We start from the raw sequence: 14,688 nt of genomic DNA, 5'->3' as shown, positions 1-14,688 counted from the left end.
GAGGGACGCCGCTGGGCCGTGGCAACCGGGGTTCCTGGGGCCGAGCTCCGAGAGGCAGGCCCCCCAGCAGTGGGGACGAGAGCTGCGTGCAGGAAGGAGGGGCCCAAGTGTCCACAGCAGTAACGATGCTCTGAGTAGGACGTTTATTTGTTTATACTGTGCAAGCGTGGTTGACAATGTATCCAATGGGCGCATGTAGCAACATCGACACATCCCGCTGTGATCGCGTCACCAACCTGTCCCCGCAAATTTACACCCAGCAGCTTTGGAAGAAGATACAGAGTAAATCACTTGAGAAAATCACTGCTACACATTTGATTTTGCATTTTCTAAACAGGCTTTTCCCAGTTCTTGAAAAACAAACACAAACCTTTAAAGAGCTAAAATACAAGTATTTACACACAGCGTGGTGAGAGGTGTTTCACGATATGTAAATTAATAGAACACAGTTACTGTGTAGAAAAATAAACTGACGCTGAATAAATAAACTACAGCTGTATACAAGTAGCACGTGGCGTAGAAAAGTGGTTCCTCTATATACAGACACCGGTACAGGGAAGTGTGCGTGTTCTGGAGAATAAATATGCTATGTCCTTAAATACTTCATTGAAGGACTGGGTCCTGCTGCTTCTGCTCTCAGTGAAAATACTGCTGGCAGTTGGGGTCCCCTCTGACCTCCACAGACCCCGGGATCTTCGTCCCGCTCCAGGGGTACACGCACCAGCAGAGTCCCGCCTCTCCGTCCAGGGACGTCTCGCACTGCAAAGATGAGATGCGAGGTCAGAGCAGCAGCGAAGCAGGGGACGCAGCTCCCTGCTGCCCAGCACCAGGCAGAGCCGGCGCCGGGAGCTCCGACCACGGGCACCGCCAGTCAGCCGTGTCCACAGCCCAGGGCGATCCCTGCACCCTCCTGGCCCTCCACGTGAAGTGGAGACTAAGGTCAGGTGTCCGGTGGGTTAAGGCTTCCACGTGTGTGTGAAACAGCGTGGTGTGGTGTGTGCACAGCTAGTGGCTTCCCGGCCCCGGCGGTGGGGCCGTCCGGCTTCTCCAGTCGCCCCCCCGAAGTCCTTGCCTGTTGTGAAGCTCAGCCTAGTCCTCAGCTCGCCCATCACATCCACGGAACCTGCGCTGCACGAAGGCCTGAGGGGCCCTCACACTGAGTCTTGGTTTGTTCGATCTCTCTACAATCAGGCAGGTTGAGAAACGCGCCTGTGTTTAATTACAGAGTTCCTCCCCTCGTGGAGAGGAAAAAAGTACGAGATGTCCGAACAGGTACTAACTGTCCCAAGCAGAGCTGTGTCCCCGGCAGGCCAGGTGACAGGTGAGAAACTCAGATCCAGGAGGGGCGGGGCCTGCGAAAGCCCCACCCACCCAGGTGTCCCGGCCTCTGCTCCGGAAGCCAGAGGGCCGGACCCTAGGCAGAGGGCCTGTGATGGGCTTTCGGGAGCATGTGTGGGACTGAAGTGTGGCCGAGCAGGGACGCCGCTCAGCAAGGACACGCACCTGCTTGCTGTGATAGAAGCCGTTCCGGTGGCAGTTGGGCAGGTAAAACCTGTAGGGGCCGCCTCCCGCCTGCTGCCGCTGCTGCTGGGCTAAGCTGTCCAGCGCGCTGTAGAGTTCTCGCCGGCAAGGCTCCTGGAAGAGTCGTTTGACATCGGGTTGAAGGACAAGAAAAAGCGAATTCCCAGCGGGGGCAACTGATGGGAGAGGCGTTGTGTGGCCTTGGGGGAGGTCTGACCCGCCTTCTCTGGATCCCCACCGCCCACCTGCCACAGGAGGGCAGCTGGGCTCCATCTTGGGTTAAGATGAAGGTCGGGGTCCCATGCCCTCCTGCACCAAACACCCCTAAACCCCCACGGGAACCGAGAGCTTCTCCACGCTCTCCCCCCTCCGCCTGCTCTGTGAGTAAGTTGGGCCTGGCCGCCTGGCAGGAGGGAGGCTGGCACACTCGAACGGAGCGCTTTGCCACAGAGGCTTCCAGCCATAAACACCTTTGCTGTGACCCACAAGGCCCGTTCCCGTGAGCCCAGGTGGGTGAGGAAGGAGGCGTCCATCTGGGTGCTTTGAGCTAAGAGTGAACTTTTCTTCCTTTGACATCACTTCCAGGTGAAATTCTGGCACGGCTGGGGAATGGTTCAGTCCCTCACTTCTCTGCGTGTGCAGCTGGGAATTGACTGCTTCCCTCCCGCCCAGATCAGCCTCAGTCACTCCAGCCTTGGGTCTTTGTCGCCCTCGCGTGGTGGAATTAAAAACGGGCGGCACCAACGTTACTGAGGGGGTCACAGGGTGGGCAGCGTCCCCTTGGGAAGATGGACAGAGGGGACAGTTGCGGAATATTGTGGATGTACTTAATCCTGAGGTTCTTTAGGCTGTAAGATGGTGGAGACGCTAACTTTCAGGTCAGGCGAGTTTTACTACAATTGTTTCAGGGGGGATACTCGAGGGGAGAGGTGTTAAGCCCTGCGCTCGGCTTTAGAAGAGCAAACTCAGTGCTCTTCAGACAGTGTCTCTCTGAGACCCTTATTTAGAGGTGAGCTCAGGACATGAGGTCACGTATCCGAGGTGCACGGCAGGAATTCACTGCCTTGCCTTTCCGTCTGCAGGAAAGTCTGCTGAGTCCTCGCCACAAAAGCTCGGCTCGGCTCGGCTGAGAACCGTCTGCGGTGTGCAGGGCTCTGCCCCGGGCCGAGGCTGACAGGCCTTCCCGCCCAGCAGGTCCCACAGCGGCACCGTCCCCAGCTCACCTTCCACTTCTTGACTTCGGTGACCCCGAGTGCCCTCATGCTCTCATCATTACTGGTGGCCTTCCCGAGGGTGGGCAGGTCCTCCCCGGAGGGCGCCACTGATGGCCAAGTGCCCCGAAGCTGTTCCTGGCTCATCTCTGTGCCCTCGGGGGCCACGTTCTCCAGGACCGCGGGGCCCTTGGCATCTGAAAACGGAACATCACAGGCAGGTGAGCCTCCGACTCGTCTGCACCTGCCCCCTGAACTTGCTTCTGGGAAGATGCTGAGCCTTGGTCACTCCTCCCAGAGCCGTGGGAGAGGGAGGCACATGCGCCCCGCCCCCCTCCAGGCTGGGAGAACCCTGAAGAAGCCACAGATTCTGGGTCAGTCCTGGCCCCTACCCTCGGCTTCCCCATCCACGCAGGTGCATCAGAGTGCATCCACGTGAGCCTGTGCTGGGGCCTTTGGGAGAGGGTCTACCTGGCTGCTGTCCCCTCCCCCCTAGCGCTCCGCCTTTCCCAGCACCAGGGGGAGGGTCAGCAGATATCTTGCAAGTCATCAACGGTTTGGATTGGGTGCCCAAAAGAATGTCCCAGAACTGGCCCTCCCGAGAGAGCCTAGGGGAACCCTTGCCTTTAAGGACCATGGAGACGACCCCATTTCATTGGCTGTGAGGCCCAAGCCCACAGGAAAGCCCCCCGACTCTCTCCGGTCCCCTCCCGGGAGAGTGCGGCGCCGGGAGGCTGGGAGGTCGGGAGTGGGGCGCGCAGGCATTTCCTGTTCCCCTGCAAGCAAGCCACCGCCACGTTTGGGAAAGAGCGGGAGGCCAGGCTCTGCCGGGAAGGCAGCGGCGTTTTCAGCCTAAATTCTCACGTTATGTCCTGCAAACATCCGGAAGGCGCAGCCTGTCTCCACAGGACATTCCGGACGCAGAGGGGGCGCAGGCTGGGCCGCAGGAGGGGTTCCCATTCCAGGCGGCCCATGCCCGGCAGAGAGGAGGACCCGGGGTCCCCGCGGCGTGGGGGCGGGGGGCGCCCCACTGCCTCTGCCGCCCTCCCCACTGGGTGGGCTGCGGGAGCTGGGCTCTCCCCCTGCCCCTGAGCACACCCCGCAGGGCCATGCAAAGATGGGGCCCCTGACAGGCTCCAGCCCCAAGCTCGGGGCCCAGGCGGGTTCACGCCCCACTGGCTATAGACTTGGGCGGAGTCCCTGCCCCTCTCCGCCTCAGGCTCGCTCAGCCGTCCCGGGGGAGGGACCGCGGTACCTGTGGCCTCCGCGCTGGGCGCCGCGTGGTCGGGCTCGGGCGTGCAGGCGCCCTGGCCGCGGGTGAGGGCGCGCAGAGGCCGTGGCTCCCCGGGCCGAGCGCGGCAGCTGAGTCCGCGGGCGCAGCGCGCAGTGGCCACCCCGCAGGCGGTGCCCAGCGGCAGCGCGCACGTCGGGCAGCAGCCGCAGCCGGCGGGCCGGGCGGGCTCCGCGCACGAGGCAGGCAGGGGCGGGCAGAGCTCCAGCCTCTCGGCAGAGCAGGGCGCGCAGTGCCACGGCTGGGGAGCGCCGACGGCCGCGCCGAGCTGGACGGACAGCAGCAGGAGGAGCGGCCAGGCCGGGACGGCGGGAGCCGCAGGCATCATGGGGCGCGGTGGCGACAGGGGCCGGAGCTGGCTGGGCGGTGGCGACAAGGGCCGGTGCTCGCTGGGCGGTGGCGACAAGGGCCGGTGCTCGCTGGGCGGTGGCGACAAGGGCCGGTGCTTGCTGCTCGCTGCTCGCTGGGCAGTGGTTACTCGCTGGGTGCTGCGTGCGCCTTATGAAGGACGCGGGGCCGGCCACCTGTCCCCGGAGGTTAATGATTGGCAGAGCTGGGAGCTAGAGGACTGTTCAAAATAAGTTTGTTTTGCTCCTGCGCTCCAGGCCCCCGGCCAAGCGTGGGCGGACGGAGGGTAAGCGTCCAGGTTTCGGGCTGTTTGTAGCGTTGTTGTGGGTTCCCACCTGGACCCAAAGTGCGGGTCTAACCCGGGAGCCCCGCCAGGGGGAGAAAGGAGCTGCTTGTTTTATTCAAGAGCCCAGCCTGAGCTAAGGAAAGCTGCCACTCGCCCGCCCCCCCCCCATCAGATGGGGAAACAGAGGCCCAGGGAGAGGAGAGGAGAGGAGGACCAGGCATCTGCTGGCCTGGAGGTCTCGGTGGCCAAGCCCAGAAGTGCTCTCCTTCAGGAAGCAGGTCCCCAGCGCACACACTCCAGTCTCACAGCCTTTCCCAGAGGGAGGACGGACAGACGGACAGTCTGTCCCAGGGTGCGGCCCCTCACTCTCACTGCAGCCAGACACTGACCTCAGAAACTGCACCTCCTGGAAGCAGGGGCCCTGGGGCCCAGGGACAGAGTGGGCCAAAGCTGCAGGGTGACACCCAGCCCCAGGCTGCCTCTGACTTCCTGCTGGGACCAAAGGCTCATCAGGAGTAAATTCCAAGGCTCCCTCTTGAGTCACAGCTGGTTTCTTGGCTATTCTCCTGGGTTGCAAGGAAAAATGTCACTGTAGGCCCCGGCTGGTAGCTGTGTTGGCTGGAGCATCCTCCCGACACGCCAAGGCTGCAGGTCCAGTCCCCGGTCAGGACGCATGCAAGCCGCAACCAATGACGCATCAATGAGCGGACCAAAGAACTGGTGTTTGTCTGTCTGTCTTCCTCTCTCTCTCTCTCTCTCTCAAATCTATAAATAAAAAGAAAGAAAAAGATGTTTTAAGAAAAATGTCATAGTTCCTTCAAAGACTGTGAGGAATGGCCCCACCATTCCCGGGAGCGGGCCCCGGCCCTGGGACCAGGCGGCTCTGTGTGAACTGACAGAGAAACGTCTCCAAGGTCGGTAAGTTACACACGTCAGCAGAACGTCCCAGTGTGTGCACAATGCATAATGTGAATACGCGTGTCACTCCTGTTGCGGACGGATTGACGCTCGAGAAGCACACGTGAGAAACTGATGTCAGTGCCTCCTGCGGGGCCGGGGGTGAAATTAGGGGCCGGGGGGTACTGGGGCTCCGTGCGCACGTTTGGTCCCCCGGGTTCACCTGCCCCAGTAAACACCATGTCCGTGTACTAATCAGTGCTCACACTATCCATCTCGAGAAGAACCCAGTTAACATGGACACACGGACTCCTTTTCTGGCCACCGCCACCGGGGCCTCGGGCACGTCAACAACAGGTCACGGCCTCTCCTCAGCAACATCAAAATAAGGCCGTGAAAAGGGTGGCAGTTGAGAGTTCAGGGTCACGTTCATCACTTTTTCCAGAGCAAAGTTCGGTGCGGGCTGAGGCGTGACCGAGGCTTCCCTCTGTGTTAGTGTGGGTCCTGCCTGCGCCCCGTGTGACTTCGGTTCCAGGAGCCCGTGCTCGACCCCCCCCCCCAGCCCCCACTTCCTCAGCGTGCAACCAGGGCCCCCAGAAGTGTCTTCTTAATGGCAGTGCAAAAGGGTGCAGGCAGAGCCCAGACACACCCTGCGCAGGGGAGGCAGGCCCTCCTTCATTCTGGTGGGACCAGGGACATGGACAGAACCTCAGAGCATGAGATGGCACAGTGACGGGGTCGGGAGACAGAGCTGATGGAGAGACGCGGGCGCCAGGGACACCCGTGTTCTGCCTACCATGGTCCCAGCACTTAGTCACCCACGCGTGCCCATGCCCAGGAGGCGGCTGCCTCCCTCCCTCAGGTCTCGCTTGTCCCCTCACGCCGTGGGACCTCCTGCCCGGGGGTTGGTTTCCCAGCATCTCCATGGCTTGCCTCCTGCAGCTGCAAGACAGACGGCCTCAGACCTGCCCCTGCTGATCCCGTCTCTGACCCCGCACACAAATGGAGGCCGGCGGGCCACCTGTCTCTGTCCTGTGGGGTAAGTGGCCGTCCCCACAGCAGGCTGAGTCACAGGGAGGTGGCAGTGGTTGTGGTCACCTCTGGGACCATCCTGAGTAGGGGGTGGGGTGCCCTGGAGCCTCACCACCGTCCCCTGTGGACTCCTGCTTGGTGTCCTGCCTTGGTGTCCCCACCTGTCTCCCCAGTGCCCCCTAGGGGCAAGAGTCCGTATCAGCTGCCTTACCCTGGGGCTGCGGCCACAGACCCCACCCAGCCAACTCCTTGTGAGCTCCCCGCCTGCAGAGGAAGGAAACCACTGTCCCACCCAGAGGAACAGAGCAGGGATGTCCAGTCACTTCAGGACACTTCACGCAAACCAGCCCTGGGTGGCGGGGCAGCTGAGGCCCTGACCCCCAGGAGTGGGAGTCCCGAGGGCGGGGGCACCATCTCCACAGCCCCCAGCAGGACCGTCTGTGCTGGCACCTGGATTCAGTGTCCCTGGGCCTCGCTTTTGTCACCTGTGAAATGGAGATAGTGCCATCCCAGAGCAGTCAGCTCTGGGCGCTGTGAGCTGCCCCCACCGTGCTGAGCAGAGGCGGGCGCTCTGGGTGATGAAATCCTGCCGGGCCTTCCGTCACCCGCCACGTCCTGCCCCGCCCCCACGCAGCCTGCTGCTTACTCCCTGGCAGCAGGGAATTGGGCAATCGCGTCCGAAAAACAATGCTGGGTCAAGGGCAAAGCCGCACTCTCAAAGGGAGAGAACACGGCCACGCAGGGAGCCCTCAAAGGGATGTTCTTTTTAGCCTGGAGAGAAAAACAAAAATATGTTTGGCTGACGGGGGAATGATGTCAGTTTGTGCCCGGGCTGGCCCCGCTCCCCGCTCTGAAGGCATGCCCACCCCTTGTGCCAAAGTGGAAGTCACCTCACTCTTGTCACATCAGCACAGCCCAGACCCTTAGTGTGTCCACGGCCCTATCTGACCCCCAAACATCGGGGTCCCCTCATCAAGCCCCAGAGGACCCACCCTGGGGCAGCAGGACCCCTCCCACCCACATCTGGCTGAGTGTGCCCACCAGGCCTGGGGGCAGGGGCCTGGGGGGCCAGCCTGCTATCCTCTGACCTTGGCAAAGAGCGGCGGAGCTCGCCCAGAAGAGGGGCCACGGCCTCCTACATTGCAGCCGCTGGTCCTCGTAGGACGCCTTGCCCACGTCACGTGTGCCCCTCACAGGGCGCAGCCCCCACAAAAGCCCCCAGCCACCGCATCCAGTGTCCCAGTCTGGACGCGGGCCGTTCCGTCGCTGTTCCCTCGCGTCTCTGCCTTCGCGTGTGCCCCCCGTGGCCCAGCGTGTGCAACGTGTTTCGGGTGCTTTCCGCCCCCGCGAATCTTCCCTGGGGCTGCGTCTGTCAAGACGTTTGGTCATGTATCAGCCCGGTTGTGTGTTTTCTTATTTTTGTGTTTTAAGAGTTTTCTAGTGTTTTGGTGAACAGTCAGATGTGTCTTTGATGAATATTCCCTCCTGGCTGGGCTTGCCTGCTCATTCCTGCTACGCTTTCTTGCGCAGATCAGAGGTTTTGATTTTATTGAAGTCCAGCGTATAAGTCGATCATGTGTTTGATCACAGTGACCAGGCCATCTGGGTTTCCTCCCGGGTCCTCTGCTGAGGTGGAAGGTTTTGCACCTTACGCCCAGTTCAGTGGCGCATCCTGAGTTAACCTTTATGAAGGTCCGCGTGAAGGATCCTTTTTCACATGTTTCAGCCCTGTTTCCTAAGAGACTGTCTTACTGTGTTGTATTGTCCTTTCCCCTCGTCCACACTCAGCTAGCAACACTTGTGGGGTCTATTTGTGGCCCCCCTACACCGTCCCACTGCTCTGTGTGTCTCTGGATTCATCGCCCCACACTCCAAACTAGAGATATATACATTATTACTGTAGATTTATAGTAGGTCTTGAAGTCAGACAGTCTCTGTCCTTCGACGTTGCTCTTCACCAATTTCGTGGTGTCTCTTCTGGGTCTTTTGCCTCCATATAAACTTTAGAATCAGTTGCAAACATCTACAGCATAATCTGCTGGGGCTTTGACGGGGGTTGCATTAAATCTACAGATCAAGTTGGGAAGAACTGGCACCCTGACTGCTGATTCTCCCTACCCATGAACATGGAATAGCTCTCCATATAGTTAGTTCTTCAGTATTTACCTGAGTGTTCCTCACATAGATTTTGTACATGTTTTGTTAGAGTTATGCACAACTTTTTATTTTGGGGGTTCTAATGTAAATGGTCTTATTTTATTTTTTTCAAATCCACTTGGTCATTGTTGGTATATTCAAAAGTGATTGACTCCCGTGTGTTAACCTCGTGGCCTTCTGCCTCGCTGTAATAGCTTAGTTCCGGGGGAGTTCTGTTGACTCTTCCAGACTTGGTACATAGACAGCCATGACCCCTGCAGACAAGCACAGCTTTGGAGCTTTCTTCTGCGTCTGCACACCTTGCATTTCCTTTTCTTGCGTGGCTGTGTTGGCTACGACCCACACCCCACGGATTTTTCTGTGGGCTTCTTGCAGGCGTTCTTGAGGCGCTCCCCCACATGTCTAGTTTTCTGAGCGTTTTGATCATAACTGGATATTGGATTTTTTCTGTTAATGCTTTTTCTGCATCTGTCGAGATACCCAGGTGGCGTTTTCTCAGCCTGCTGGTAGGACGGACACGCTCCCTGGTTTTTGAGTGCTGAGCCAGCCGTGGCACGTCACTCGTTCTGTACTTTGTTAGATTCGATTCGCTAGTGGTTTGTGGGGGGTCCCTGCCTCTTCGTTCCCGAGAGGTGTTGGTCTGCGCTTCTTCATGTTTGTCACGTCTTCCTCTGGTTTGGGGGTCGGGGTAATGATGGCCTCCTGGAATAGGTTAGAGGGTATCCCCTCTGCTTCCATATCCAGGAAGATTAGGAGAAGTGATGGTTTCCTCCTTAAATGTTCAGTAGGGAGTGGGGCCGGCTCTGCCACAGGCTGCGCCGGGAGCCCCCGCGGGGCCCTGCACCCAGACCCCCACCTCTGCCCGTGCGGTGGGGAAGGGCCCTGGTGACAGGTGACACTGTGTGCAGACGGAAGTGACTCTAGACACACACGGCAGGTTTCGCAATGTTTCCATTCACAAACACAAACAAAAGAGCCGTCACTGGGTTCAAAGCAGTGGACCTGCGTGCCAGGAGGCCTTGGGGTCAGGGCACCCTGGGGGCCATGAGGTCAGGGGACCCTGGGGGTGACCTAGTGCGGTGAGAAAACAGGACAGCGGGACGGTGTCCAGGCAGCCCCCACCTGATGGGCTCTGGGCCTTGGGACAAACTGTCCACTGCTGCCCACGGTTTCCATCTGGAAAATGACGGGCTGTGCCCGGGGAGCTCTATTTATTTATCTTTAAATTATTCTTTACTAACAGCATGTTCTTTGTGGAAAAAGTGAAAAAGATTTAAGTGACGCTAAAATTTGCCTATTGTTCTGCCGTCTAGATATTCCCAGCGGTACCGTTTCCTTCTGGTCTCTTTCTGGACGTGTGGGTCTCGTGTGTGCGTCGTGTGTGTGGTTTTTGAAATGACATCACATTAGACTGCCGGTTGTACAGCCTCTTCTCCTTGAGCGTCCCGGACATCCAGCCGGTAAGTGTGCATCCGCGTGCACGTGCGTCCATGGTGCACGCGCATAGCACACACGTGTGACTGGCAGCGGCGTCCCTGCCCTAGGACGGCCCTGACGTCCTGACTCCGCGCGCTTTCCCTGCTCTGTGCTCCGTCCCTGGGTGGCTCTTAAAGATAGGCTCCCTCCCCGCAGGCAGAGACAGGGAGTGGGGGCTGCGCTGGGGCGGCGACCCCTGTGCCCAGGGCACACAGCGAGCGCACACGGCGGCTCGCGCGGGGCGTCCACGCGCACCGCGACTTCCCGAAGGCGGGACGCACAGGTGCAGACCCTCGGGGCTCGCGGCCCCGCCCTGCGCCCGCTGCGTCTGCGTGGCCCCGGGCGCCGCAGGGCAAACCACGCGCAGGTGAGGCCGCGCGCACCTGCACGGGCCTGTGTGGGGGCCGCCGCGGTACTTGCGCGCGCCAGGCTTGCGGGGCGGTGGCCGTCGCCGCGGGGAGCGGGATGGAGCCCGACGCGCAGGTGGGCCCGGAGGGGCGCAGGTGACGGGGAGGGGCGCGCTGGGGGGAGGCCGGTCGGTCTGCGCCGCAGGTGGGGTCCCGCCCCGGGTCGCTACCCGACCCCCTGTCCAGAGGCCCCTGCCCCCCGTCCTGGGCCGCCTCGCGCCTCCCGGCCGGGACCGGAACCCACACCCAAAGGGCCACCCCAGCACCCTCCGACGGGGTCCGGCCCCTCCCCGCCGCCTCGCCCGGTGGTCCCTGTCCTGGGTCGGGGCCTGTCCTGGGGAAGCCCGAGGACCCCCGGCGCGGCGGCCGCTCCTCGTTCGAAGCGAGGCGGGCGCAGAACTGGTAACGGTCCGCGGGTGCAGGTCAGCCCCGACCTTTAACCCTGCGCTTCGGCCCAGAGGCCCCGCTGGGCGGGACCCCCCCCCCAAGACGCCCACCCCAGGGGTCGGGGCTTCTGAGTCCCCTCGTCAGACCAGACGGGGGTCTCGGTCTCCTTTTTCATTTGTAAACAGTAAGGAAGGGTCTCCGGGCGACCCTGCCCTGAGAAAACATCCTTTTTAGCTGCTTCTAGAACTTCTTCCGGTTCTCGCTTTTCCTGGATTTTCACAAAAGACTCCACCCAAAACGTGGAGCTCTTTTCTTACCAACATTGTTTTAACATTCATGGGTGTCTGTTAAGGGCCCCTGCACATCCGTGGTGTTGGCGGTTTCACGTTTCTCTTCTGTAGACCCGGCGTGGTCTTTCTTCTCCCAGTAAGTGGCGTTTTTCCCTTTGCTTCACGGAAGCATTTTTACATATATTTTGGTTAGCTTTCCTTTGCTCGCATGGCTTCTGCGCTGTGAGTTTTCGTCACAAAGCTGACTCCTGGCAAGTTTACAGAGCAATCAGCTGTATTTCCATCCAAAACTGTTATGCCTGTGTGATTTTACAGTTAAATCTTATACCCCTGGAGTGTGTGTGTGTGTGTGTGTGTGCGCGCGCGCACGCGTGCAAATGGAATTTTCTGGGTAAATGATGTTATGTAAAAGTTTTAAAATTCTTTTTTCTGAGCAACCTCTGTATTTTTAAAGAGCACAGATGTGACCTACGTTAGGCTAAGGCATGAGGGGGAGTGTGGGGTCCCTGCTGTTCTGGGTGCTTTTCCCAGATGACCCCCAGTCAGCGCAGTGTGAAGTGAGGAGACACTTCTCTGCTGGTGTGAAGATGTTCCCAGCATCTGGTCACCTGTCCCGAGGCCCCATCTGCGGAGCAGCACTAACCTGCTTCGCCTGTGAGCTCCCACCGCCTCACCTGTCCCTCCAGCGAAGACCAGATCAGTTCGGTCAGGAATAGGTCAGTTCAGGGCCGCCCCTGTGAGAAGGGGCTTGGACTTGTGTGCGTTCCCTCGGGAGGGGCTCCGGAGGCAGGTCGTAGACCTGCGGCCCCCACCCCCGCTGGGCCACCACCTGGGGGATACTTGGCCTGCCCAGCGGGACTTCCTGCCCACGGGCCTTGCTTTTTTATGTTGAGCTTAAATGTTATCTGATCTCTTTTACAAGGCTTTGTACTTTTCTTTCCCAAAAAATATTTTTTTAAAAACTTATCCTTAGGGGTCCGGTGGCTCAGCCCCTGCCCCCCACCCCCCACCCCCCGTAGCCACCTCTCTGCTCTGTTGACAGGTTTCCGGGTGGAGCTCCCCTGAGGATGAGAGCCCCCCTTCGGTGCCCGGACGGCTGTCCCCTGGGATGGTCCCAGAGCACAGCACCCCTGAGCAAGGCTTCCTGCGGGGGCGCAGGAGCCCCCTGGGCCGCGTCCCCTCCCGCTGGGGAGGACGTCCTGCTGATGGGTCCCCACTGCCTGCCCGCTCTTCCCGGGACCTGCCATCCCCCATCCAGAAGAGGCGGCTTTCCACCATCTGGGCCTCCGAGGCATCCAGTGAGCAGCCAGAGCCAGACGGGGAGCCCTGGGCCCCTGAGGAAGAGCCGCCAGCACCAGCCAAGGTCACCCAGCGGCGGCAGCAGAGGCGGCAAGACAAGCAGCAGCGAGGGTCCCCAAGAGGCTGGACAGAGCGCATGGGATTGCCCGGGATTCCCAACACCACTGGGCGGAGGCACCGGGACCTGAAGAAGCTGGCAGCTGTGGTAGGCCCCGACCCCAGCCTGTCCCTGTCCCCTGGGAGCTCTGGGTCTCCCCCAACCTGGGAGGCGGCCTGTTGGGAGCTAGACCATAGCTCCTCCCTCACTGAGCTACCTGGGCCTGGGCGCAGTGAGGTCACAGGCCAGAGGGTGCTGGGTGACTGGCCTTTCTAACATCTGGGCTCCTCTCTGAGGGTCCCCCAGCCTCCAGGGGGAGGTTATGCCATTAAAATGTGTGCCCCATCATCCCCTCGCTCCCCGGTCTCCTCAGCACACTGCCGTAGAGCTTCCTGTGCTCGGGACGGGGCAGGATGATGTAGAAGCCCCAGAAAGTCACTCACTGTCCTTGTCCCTTGCACAGCCTGCAGCCAGCCCCCTGCTGCCCACTCTGGCCAGCACCAAGGGTCCCAATGGGTCAGTCCATGGGAGGGTCCCAGGCCACGTGCCCCGCTGAGCTCTGCTTCCCTCCTGGGCTGGGAGGCTCCGGAGAAGGGGCTGCCAGGTCAGCAGCTGAGACCCCTCGGGGTCCCCGGCCCCTCCCGCCCAGCCCTGGGGCTCTGATGACCGAGGTGGTGCATGCCGAGGCATCCCGTGCCCTGGGCACCCTCGCCCGTCAGCTCTGGGAGCCCCGGCCCAGCTCCGTGCGGCCTCGGAGGCCTGTCCACTCTGTCTGCCCGACGCGCTGGGCCACTGAGAGCCGCACCCCTGACGGCCTCGCTTTCGGTTCCTCCTGCGCCCCTGGCCCTGCACCCTCTTTCCCAGAGGGCTGTGGGCTCCTGTCTTCCCAGGGGACCGCAGGGTGACGTCACTTTCCAGGAGGCCCCCATCCCAGCTGCTCTGACCCCGCCCTGCTCTGCCCGGCCCACCGTCCGTGTCCAGGCCGGTGTCTGCTCCTCCTGCTCCTCCTTTGTCCCCAGCCACCCACCCAGTCGGCTACTGCTCTCATGCTCTCTGGGTGCTTGGAAAACCCTGAACTGTGGGGGCTGCCTTGGCGGGCAGTGGGCCCCCTTTCTTTCCTTCCTCCTGCAAACCTGTTCTCCGCAGCCCAGTCCTGGCACACGCCCCATGTCTGGCTTAACCGCCTGACCCCCGAGGCTCCGCCCCTGAGCCCCTGTCTTGTGTGGCCGCAGAAGTCACCCTGCCCCCGACCCTGCAGTGTCCTAGGGCCTGTTCCTGCGGCAGCTCCGGGAGGAGGGGCCTCTGGGCAACAGTGGCAGACGGACTGTCCCCAGCCACCCCGACACTGCATTTGCAGTGCCCCCCTGCGCCCCCGCACTGGCCCTCCTTGTCGCTGTTCCCTCCCCGCCCCTGTCCCTGTTCAGCACTCTCTCTGTGCCCAAGTCACACCCAACTGCTCGCACCCTGACCCCTCCTGTCCCTGCAGCCGTCCTCGCCACCACTGTCTGGGTGGCTGCTGGCTCCGTCGGGGGTCCCAGTGCCTGGCCAGTCCACTGTGGCTCGCAGCCCAGTGCTGACAGGTGGGGGTCTCCCACGCGGAGCAGGCGTCACGTCCCCGGCAGTCGCCCCTCAGAGGCCGTTCCTCCCGCAGATGGAGCGCGTGCAGCAGTGGGAGGCGCGCCAGCTCCGCAGCATCGAGGAGGCCACGCGGCACGAGCTCACCGTGGACTGCCCGTAGGGCCTGCCACTCGGCCAGCTGGCCAGCCCCCCTGCTCATCTGTCCGTCCCCCCGTCCGTCCGCCTGTGAACCCCACGCCCTCCCCAGGACTTCCTGCAGGTCCCCCTTGACACCCCCCACATCCTGCCGCTCAGGTGGGGGGGCTGTTGATAAAGATCTCGTTACTCGGATCCAAGCGTGAGCGGTGCCCCTGAGGCAGGCGCCCCAGCGAGACGCAGTCCCGCCCACCACCTGCTTCCCAGGGAGTGCAG

General features: G+C 61.2%; 2 protein-coding genes across 2 annotated transcripts; one reads left to right on the top strand and one right to left on the bottom strand.

Annotated features, from left to right (window-relative positions):
• Positions 1-297: 297 nt before the first annotated feature.
• On the bottom strand, positions 298-4,358 carry IGFBP1 (insulin like growth factor binding protein 1). The gene is made up of 4 exons (XM_090286983.1): positions 3,988-4,358; positions 2,745-2,929; positions 1,504-1,635; positions 298-759 (listed from the first exon to the last, which is right to left on the bottom strand). Exons 1-4 carry the CDS (start codon positions 4,349-4,351, stop codon positions 637-639), a joined length of 804 nt encoding a protein of 267 aa, XP_090143109.1. The 5' UTR covers positions 4,352-4,358; the 3' UTR covers positions 298-636.
• A 1,794-nt stretch (positions 4,359-6,152) lies between these two features.
• Positions 6,153-14,445, top strand: SYSRN (systirin, meiotic sister chromatid cohesion factor). The gene is made up of 3 exons (XM_090287771.1): positions 6,153-6,593; positions 12,346-12,807; positions 14,351-14,445. The coding sequence occupies exons 2-3, from the start codon at positions 12,412-12,414 to the stop codon at positions 14,435-14,437; spliced, it is 483 nt and encodes a 160-aa protein (XP_090143897.1). The 5' UTR covers positions 6,153-6,593; positions 12,346-12,411; the 3' UTR covers positions 14,438-14,445.
• The last annotated feature ends 243 nt before the right edge of the window (positions 14,446-14,688 follow it).

This window comes from Furipterus horrens, unplaced genomic scaffold, assembly GCF_987537825.1.
Source record: "Furipterus horrens unplaced genomic scaffold, mFurHor1.1.pri manual_scaffold_9, whole genome shotgun sequence".
NCBI lineage: Eukaryota > Metazoa > Chordata > Mammalia > Chiroptera > Furipteridae > Furipterus > Furipterus horrens.
The sequence above is the reverse complement of the archived record's forward strand: the minus strand, read 5'-3'. Positions and strand labels throughout refer to the sequence as shown.

What these genes read in the sequence shown, in the direction of transcription:
- SYSRN (XM_090287771.1), top strand. Translation starts at nt 12,412, where the DNA reads ATGGTCCCAGAGCACAGCACCCCTGAGCAAGGCTTCCTGCGGGGGCGC. An exon ending in TGAAGAAGCTGGCAGCTGTG is followed by an intron (nt 12,808 to 14,350) that starts GTAGGCCCCGAC and finishes TTCCTCCCGCAG; the next exon opens with ATGGAGCGCGTGCAGCAGTG.
- IGFBP1 (XM_090286983.1), bottom strand. Translation starts at nt 4,351, where the DNA reads ATGATGCCTGCGGCTCCCGCCGTCCCGGCCTGGCCGCTCCTCCTGCTG. An exon ending in GCCCAGCGCGGAGGCCACAG is followed by an intron (nt 2,930 to 3,987) that starts GTACCGCGGTCC and finishes TTCCGTTTTCAG; the next exon opens with ATGCCAAGGGCCCCGCGGTC. An exon ending in GCTTCTATCACAGCAAGCAG is followed by an intron (nt 760 to 1,503) that starts GTGCGTGTCCTT and finishes TCATCTTTGCAG; the next exon opens with TGCGAGACGTCCCTGGACGG.